Genomic DNA, 9,763 nt, shown 5'->3' with positions numbered 1-9,763 from the left:
TTTCATTCTGTCGACTGTTAATGTTGATTACATATCATTATCCAATCACACTGAAATATAGATATGATTTCTACAGTGGACCACTAGTGTGATTATGGTCCAATATGCAAGAGGTGGCTCCCCAGGTAGACTGAAACAGAATACTTTACAGAAATCAGTTTGCCAAATTCAACATGGCTTTGCTGATATAAATTGTTCTTTTCCCAAGTGCCCCCAAACAAAAATGGACATTTCGGTGACAAACATGCCTCATTGAATAGATTCATGTTCACTGTAGTGTTTTTTCTTCCTTCTTTTTCTTTCTGTTGTGACTCACACCCCAGCAATTGCTAAATCAATAAGATATACTACATGGCAAAGATCAGTTTACTTAGGACTTCAACAGTTACCATGGCAACGTATGCACTTACTGAAAGTGTTTGTAAAGGTCTATTACACAGATTATTGGCAGACAACTGAAAACTTTGCTGAGAGCATTTACACTTCTGAGAGGTTCAAGTGGAGACTAGTGTTGTGTTTGTGAGTGCCGGTAGAGAACCAAGTCTGTTGTTGAACTTTGCTCAGTTCCTTGTTGGTATTTTTTTAATATACATCCCTACTATAGCAAGTGGTGTTCTAGCACACCTTCCTATATGAAGCGGTCTATTTGGTGGGTGGGGATAAAAGTTGCAGGTACTGTGTACAGTGCTCACCCATTAGTTGGGAACTGCTTTAGCAGGAACCCCGCTTATCCACCGCTTACTGGTAATTAGAAACATAAACCGCTTTATCGCAACAAATCTGGCTGAAACACTTCCATTGTCCGTCATTATAATGTCTAAAAATGATAAGTAAATCCTTGACCCGTTGAGGACGAGTCCCGAGTATACTCGGGCAGGGGTCTATGGGAAATGCATGTTGTAGCAAAATTAAACGGTCCTCAACGGGGTTAAGAAATAATTGCAGGGATTTCATTTCCTCGTCCGAATGGTTATTTTCTTACCAATTCCAGATGAATTATGCCGATTGCACAGTCTAAACATCTGCTGTTATGCAGAAGGATGTAGTGCAGGCACATATCGAGCATTCTCGGCTTCTGCTCAGTAGTACATTGTACTCATGCACGTACCAACACTTCAGCAGAGAGTCACATTCCCTATGTGTGGTCCATACTTGTGTTTGTGTGTGACAGACAGTGTAAGGAGGCATAAAATGAGAAAAATGTGCTCGTCACAATCAGTGTCGTCGTTATGTGCATGTTGTTAACACATTAAAGATAGCAGTGCTGCCTCTTTTTCTGCATTGATAGGGTCATACGCATTGTGACTTGATATGGTCTATTGACTCTAAAAAGGTCGTTTTGTGGATCAAATGAATGATTTGCTCTGATTAATTAATTATCCAAATTACCAGACTGCTGTTTGTTTGTTTTTTAATCTTTCTCTCTCTCACACACGCACGCACACACACACACACACACACACAAAAGTGTCTTTCCTTTGTGTATGACATTTCTACAATTTGTACTTCATATTTTGCAATGAATTTGTACATTACATTTTGCGATGAGCTCAAGCTCAAATAAGAATCATTTGGTGGAGACAAGATAGGAAGACGTCAGAATGGTTGCTATGATCTGTACTCATGTAATAAAACAGAGGACTTGAGAAGGTTACTGTACTTCTAAACATCTGTTCTCTTCATTGTCTCTTGACACCACTCTATTAAACCTCTCTTATGTCTGGTGTCTTCTCTCACATTCTCTTCTTTCATTTCTCCTCCAAGAAAACAGAAGTAAATAGTAGTGTACATTTTGCTGTCATTTATTTTCCCAACAAGTTTCTTACAAAGGTTGAACAAGTTAAGGTTTTTGACTACATATACTGTACATATTTATCTGGAACTTGCACTAATTGGTTGGTGTAAGTTTACAAAGCATGCGAGGTGTTGACATATTACAAATATACCAAACAATATTTGGTTTTGGTACTGTTCTTTGAAAAAAAAATACAGAGATAGAGGGAAAGAGAGAGACAGAGAGAGACAGAGAGAGAGAGAGAGGGAAAGGGAGAGACAAACAGACAGACAGACAGAAAAGAAACTTGCTACAGCTGTCCGAAATGGGGAAGGATATACATTCATTTAGTGTGGAATATCTATCGCCTGTTCCCTAACATTTCACCTGACTGGTGACTGCAGTCATTGTAGGTCTCTTGCACACAGAGATACTCACTGGTACTCAAACACACAAGGAAAAAGGTCCAAGTCATACCAAACTGGGCTACGATTGAACACACTGCCTCATGGGAGATTTTTTTGTTCTTTCTGTTCATCATCAATAAACGTAATAATTGTCAGTATGATTAACAAGTCATTGAAATACTATATAACAGAGACCTTGCTTCTATCATTATATCTCATGATTACACTGATAATGTAATAAATACAAGCTACCATGTCGAGTCATAAATGAGGATTATCAATATAACATGTCTCCTGTCTGTCAGTACTAAGACTTCCTACATGAAAAATAGTTTGGCTTTGAAGTGTTTCATATCTTCTAAGGTGTAATAAACAATTCAGCCAACTATGATTTCCACTAGACATTTCTGAAGTAACAATACTGAGAAAACAGTTGGTTTTACATAACACATACACGGTAACATAATCTTCAAAATACAGACAGAAGTGTGATAACCACAGAATAAGAACCCTGGAATAGTTAATGACTATTCTTGCACAAAAACCATTCCTTCTCAGCACTGTAGACCTGGGGATAGATTTGTGATACACTAAACACATGAAATAAAACTAATAGCTTACCACAGAATTCTACACAGTAATTGTACATCAATAAATAAAAAATAACTTGCAAAGTGGTAATATGAACAAGTTACATTATGGTAACATGTTACCAAAATCATTCATCTCATTGATCATTTACCTCAGAAACACTTGATTACTCATGAAAAAGTGTAAGATTTCATTCTGCTTCATAAAAATGACTATAAGTAATGAAACCATTGCCTGCAGTATTTGAATTGTCATTTTTGTGCACATGTTATAAAACATCTGCATTGAAATTAATCACACACTTAACATGTGCAAAAAAGAAAAAAATACCCAAAACACACAAGATTGCAACTTGGATCATCGGCAAAAAATGTTCATTTCAGCAAAAAGATAGAAAAAGAAAAAAAAAAGATTTTATGGCAAGTTTTTACACTACAGATGATCATATACCCTGATTACTACATTCAAACAATGATTTCATCAAACTCCCTGGTTTGCCAGAGTTACATATCTGGGTAGCATTGCAGTCTGAGAATATCAAAGTCAGATACACAAAAATGATATTTGGACACATTTCCAAGCCATTTGGTCATTCCTATTATCTACCTGAAGATTTAAATGAGATGTAGTTTCCATAACGGATTCTGTATGGTTTCTGTCATTGATTTAACTTGGAACATATCACATGTCATGCCAGAAAGTTACACAGGCAGGATACAAATTCAAACAAAATGGCAAGTCCTTTAAAAAAACAAAAATCAACTCAGAATTGTGCCTTGCAATATCTGTCAACTACTGTCAAGTGTCAGTTTGAACTTCCCCAAATAAGTGAGGGGCACAAAGCTTATATCCTGTATTCAACCCAGGCTATTTCAACATCACTGTCCAATACAATGTTTTGCCTATGCTTCCACCATGAAGCCATGTACAAACACTTTACTACTGATTCCTGGATGAGCTGGACTTCATATATTGAAAAAAAAACAACTCTGATTTGTTTAAACATACAAAAAAATTCTCTCTGTAATTATACTTTACAGAAATAATGAAAAAACTGAAAGTGTTTTGACTACGTTACACAATAAGTAGTACTAAAGAGAGGAAAGTGATCTAAAAAATTGCAATCACAGTGTGATTTGTGCCTCTAAGCAAGAGTTTTACTACTACCAAGTCAGGTATGTATTCATAATCATGTACATGTAATGCTACTATTGCACAATCTTGTGAAAAATGAAAGTAAAAATGAATGTTCATAATAGAGAGGTTTGCCTATACACCAAATGAATAATAATACAATTCTGAACGAAGGAAAAAAAAAAGGAGCAAAAATTTGGTATGACCGACTCGGGTCAAAGGATACCTTTTGAGTTATTTCTTCAACTGGTTTGACCTTGAGTTTGGTTTTAGGCGATCTACATTGGTTTGATCTTGAGTTTGTTCTTCAGTGATCTAAGGTGGTTTGATCTTAAGTTTATTCATCAGAATTTTCAGCTGCCTTAATCTTACATTTGCTCATTAGCAATTTCAGCTGGTTTGATCTTCGGTTTGTTTATTTGCAATCTTAGCTGGTTTTGATCACAGTTGTCTTTTATCAATACGAATTGTGAATACTGCAAGAAATCTTTATCTGTACATTCTGGTCAGTGCACTGACCTCATTTAATCTGTGCATTCTTCCAGTTCCAATGAAATTTCTCATTCAAATAATCTTTAGTTCAAGTCCTGAGTGCGATGTCTTCTCAACTTTGCTACCTTCGAAGTCAAACTTGAGGTTTTTTTTGGGTGTGATTAACAAATCAGAGAATTCTACTCACATGGAATTATTTCCAGTTATGAGCTCAATCGAGATTAAACACTTTTTCTCTCATTCTGTGATTACTGGCATATACTAGAATCATATACAACAGTGGTCCTCATTTTTAATTATTAATTCTATCAACAATAACTGACTTCTTATCTGTTAAATATTATTACCAGTCTCAGTGTTTAAATTTTGCAACTATCACACCAAAATATGAACCAAACAACTGGATTCCTCTGCATGCAGTTATTTGTAAGATGCTCACTGACTAAAGCAAAATCTGTTACAAATGAACAAGTACACCTGTTAGAACTCATTTCATCACTGTAACAATCCAGTACAATGGCATGATATGTAGACATAAATATGAACCAATACATTCGAGTTTGCACAAGGGACTAAAATGCACTGAAATAGTAGCAGTCATTACAAAGCAAATTGGTCTTTTATGTGCATGTATAAAACAAAAGACAAAAACAAAACAAATGGAAGCACTGAGCATAACGAAACAAATGTTGTGGCTTCATTTTTGTGTTCATAAATCTTGATTCTTTAAGTCATAAATTTTCAAATTTCATATATTTTTGTTCGATTACTTGCAGCCAAGAAATTCACCTTTCTTGTCATAACTTGAAATGTTTGAATACACGTTCACATATTTGATCATTATCTGGTGACTTCGGAATAGGAATTCCTGTTTGGTCAGAGCTGATTTTGTTCATTCCCTTCTGTTGTAAAAAAGAACACAAAATAAAGAGTTAATTTCAGATGTCAATACTGATGGTTGGGAAGACTTTCCAAGGAGATGCCAAGAGACTGAACGCCCCAGCTGGTATATCAAACTCTGCCTTCCTCCATATCCCATGAAATCTGACAACATCCCATACACATTTTGACGTACCAGCAGTTTACCCTCCTTTTACTTTAAGGTTAGAGCCAGACACACTACAGTGTACATCCATAGAGAATGCTGATGGCAGAGACCTAAAAAAAACAAACACTGATCAAAGTCTTCATTTAAACTAGACCCACCATCAATCAATAACAAACATGTTGAAGTTGCTTTTTACTAAACACACTCTGAACCTCGATATACATTCATATTGTGTTACATAAGTGTCATGTTTTCAGATATATCTTCATGGTCCTAGCTCATGACAGCTACTACAGCACACTGGCATGTGGTAACCACAAGGCTGTTGGACCATGACTGGTGTTTTACAACAGTGAATGCAATATTCCTTTACATTGTAAGTTGAGCAGACTGGTATAGAAATAACTATGGGAGACTTACATTTGAATCCATTCAAAATATTGTATGCTAAAATATGAGTTAATGCACCATGAAGTATTACATATCATGAAGTACAGTATGTCTTAAGCCCCTGTCTGTCCTCACTCAGACAGAGAGAGTAATAAAAAAAATCAACAACAACTGTCTGTTCCCTGCAGAAATGATATCATAACAGGTATTTTGGCTTTCTCCCCTGTTTTATTTTACTGTTAACATTTGCTGCATCAGAGCAACCTGTACTAGTACTGCCGCCATTGCTTAAGGGTAAAAAAGCAAACTGTTTTCATAACACAATGTATATCCTTGACATAGGAAGTGCAAATTGGCAGAGTTATTAAATGTTGGCAAACAATTACTGCAATTGTCATGTAAGCACTATTTTTGTGTAGAAACCCAGCACCACAGAGTCAGGAAAAGCATTAACACATAATGCACATTTATCAGAGTTTGCTTGAATTGAATTTAAGGAAAATACATGGAACACCACACCACTGAAGATTCTATCCTGGAAAATGAACACACTAGCACCACCTTTGTAAAATTATAAAGCTTCAAATTTCAGCACATACTTGTGTTTCATGGAACACTACCAGACATCAATTAAAAAAAAACCTGTGTAAAAGCTGATCATCAGAATGACATGTAAACAGCTCTAGTTACTGGACTTCTCATCATGTAGTGAAAATGGTCTCTCAAGTTCTAGACATACATGTACATGTAATATCCCAGTTTTATTTTGATGAGATACACAAAATAACTGTCACACCATTGATCAGCCAACTAACATGGAGGTTCATTATTTGCACATAGCATCAAGTTTCTTCATGAAGTTACAACCAGCACATATATCTCTCCTTATACAGGTCATATGCGCTCTATACTAGCAACATGTCAACAAGATCTATCGATGGGAACACATGGGTTACCTGAGGGAACTTTGAAATACATTCTGTGGCTGTTCTTTAACATTTCCCTTTAAACAGCAATCATAACAGTGAAGTACACAAGAAGTCCAGTATTGCTTCAATCCACCAAACACTTTGGGGTGACTTATAATAATCAGCTCTTTGCAAGCATTGGATTCTTTCAAAGCTGACCTGAAAATTGTCCATTTCACAAAAGATTCAGTACATAGCTGACACAAGTTTGTAATTGTTTGAAGCACATTGTACTTGATCTTGTTCTCCTCCTCCTTCACAATGTGCCTCAGAATACTTTTACTAGAGAGATGACACAATGTAAATGCATTGTATTATTCATTATCATTAGATACCCCAAAATGTTAGGTGACTTCTGGTCAAGATATGGAAGCAGAGCAGAAGTGTGATGAAAAGTTCAATTTTACATGAACTTCTTGTTTTTACCGTCTCTTACTCAAGTTATAATGTGACAATGAAAAGCTTCCTCTGATCGTAGCAAGTTATACTCCTCAGTCAGATCTATGGTAAATCTTTTCTTGTGCACCAGACATCATACATCATTTGGTTATCTGCACAACTCTACTCACCTCGCCTCAAATGTAGGTTTCATAAAAACTGCTGACATTAACTTTGGATTCATCGAAAATAAAAGATCTTGGTTTACTCACCCATTTAAAAAAAAAAAAAAAAAAAATCGCCCTGAAGTGATTTCAGTTGCTGAAATGTACCGTCACTGCCCTGGGCAGCTTGCATGTTACTATGTCTGAGTTGTGACATTGCATTGCATCATATTGAGGAAGGTCATGATCCTTTAGACTTGACACTGCCATGCTTGCTGCATCGGTTTGTTTTGAACAAGAGAAAAGAATCTTACCTCTTCCTCAGGACCATGTATGCTACCATGGTGTTTACTCTTAAATACTGAAGTCACAGTCATATTGTACACTCTATCATCATGTTGGGTGCAGCATCACACATGGTCAGAGGTCAAATGTCAAATTACTGCTTACTTCATAATACATTGCCCTCTGCTACTGCAACAAAGTACTACATTTATGTAACACTGTGTCTTCAGAGACTTTGTACAACATATTTACATTGATGACTATCCATGCTTTCAAAGCATGATGACACTAATAGAATGGAAGCACTGTAAAATGCTTACAACCATTATTTAAGACATAAAAATAAATGATAAAAGACTTAATTATTAAAAGAACTAAAAAATAAGAGCTTGAAAACTACAGTTATCTAGTCTACAGTATATTTACAAACATCCCATGCATGACACCAATGCAGGGAGTTACACAATGCCGTCCATAAGGAAAACTGTTTTTGTTTTGCCTTTTTGACTTTGAAACGGCATGAAAAATGATGAGATTGCTGGTGAATGCTCCGTCCCGTTGATGTCAATTATTGCAGAAACCTTAAAGAGCTTCACTTCCCATGATGGGATTCAAATAGTTGTCAAGTTGAGATGGATAATGGAGTGATTGGCAGGAAGTGTCAATCAGGTGAATCTCTTGGGTCACTTTTACACATCACTCTCCTCCTCCCAGTGCTGAAATCCATCAGACCTGGTCATCTTCTGGTCATCATCTAGTGACCACTTTATAGACAGGGAGTCTCGTGTAGTGTTCTGATGTCTGTTCCATGCATTGCTGGCAAGATGATGACTAACATAGCACTTTCTTCACTGGTTCTCTGAATGATGATCACGCAAGCACCGTTATCTCCTTGTGTAGCTTGTCATACACACACTTACATCATCCCCTCCTTTCTTATTTCCAACCATTTGCTGGGGAGCTGACACACTCTTTACTCCAAAAATCAACAAACATTTATTTTTCAAAAAAATATATATTGTCACTGATTGCACATTATCTTGTCATTTACTTGTGCAAACCGTCAATGAAGATCTCTTTTTTTTCTGAGTTGTTTAACACAAAGTTTACCACTACAGGCATGATATGTTTTCTCTCTCTCTCTTATTTGAAGAGACATATCTCATTCATTGTCCATAATGCATTTCTAATGTAATACATCAAAGAAAAAAAGGTTGTAAACCCTTGACACACCATCCATCATTATCTCAAGTGTATTGCCATTCTGTTTTCATAACAGAAAATCCTCAAAAGTCTGATAGCTTCATTTTTTGCCTAACTCCCCTTCTCATACACACCAAGAGACTAAACGTGCATGTTGTTGCACACAGTCTCTTGACAGATTTTACTATTTATTTCAATTCCATCTTTCAACAAGCATGAAAAATTGAGGGCGGTATTTAAACACAAAAACTAACAAAACTAGAAACTTCACAATACTGTTTTGTGACACGTTCATTTTGAAAAGTAACTTTTCAACTTACTAATCTACCACACCATTCTTTCAATCAATCATACCTCTCCACCAGCCCCCAAAACCTAAACCACCCTTGGTGCATCACAGCCAGCTTACTGCTGCACTCATTGACTGCACTCATTGCAGTCCATGCTCACACACAGCTCCAGTCCTCATGAATGGTTCTAACTATCTTGCAGCCTGCTCCTCATCTTCTTCTTCGATAACCATGGAGACTGGACCAGGACTAGCAGCCTGCTTGGCTGCCATGTCCTCCGGTCCAAACCCAGACAGAGTGAGCAGACCAATGGCAGCTTCCTCCGTTACACGTGGTGGTCGTTTCTTGAGGGGTAGGGCAGCTTCCTTCTCATCCACTTTCTTGTCTCCATCCAGGTGAGTGTGGATTCCACTGTCACCCAGTCTCCTAGGAAACCAGCACAAGAGAATATCAAGAAAATAGTGTGAACACTCCCTAGATTACCCTATACTCCAATGCATATATAATGAAACAATGCAATGAACATCGTTGTGACCTGCAGCAGGTTAACCAAACCAACATCAGTCACCAACAGATTGTTAGATTCTAAGACACAATTATAATCTTGATTTGAATACTGATTCAGAGCTCAGACTAGAC

At 36.7% G+C, this 9,763-nt stretch overlaps 1 protein-coding gene across 5 annotated transcripts in view; it reads right to left on the bottom strand.

Annotated features, from left to right (window-relative positions):
• Window positions 1-1,704: 1,704 nt before the first annotated feature.
• The window catches only part of LOC139740853 (forkhead box protein N3-like), a 117,734-nt gene continuing 109,675 nt past the window's right edge, over window positions 1,705-9,763 (bottom strand). For all 5 annotated transcript variants that reach the window (XM_071651433.1, XM_071651432.1, XM_071651431.1 and 2 more), the window contains exon 9: window positions 1,705-9,550. In XM_071651433.1, coding sequence (XP_071507534.1) covers window positions 9,316-9,550 — 235 coding nt within the window. In that variant the 3' untranslated portion in view covers window positions 1,705-9,315. The remainder of the gene's footprint in view (window positions 9,551-9,763) is intronic.

Source organism: Diadema antillarum, unplaced genomic scaffold (genome assembly GCF_040938485.1).
Source record: "Diadema antillarum isolate AM-2024a unplaced genomic scaffold, OU_Dant_1.0 seq00000889_RagTag, whole genome shotgun sequence".
NCBI lineage: Eukaryota > Metazoa > Echinodermata > Echinoidea > Diadematoida > Diadematidae > Diadema > Diadema antillarum.
This window is presented reverse-complemented; position numbering and strand designations above follow the sequence as displayed.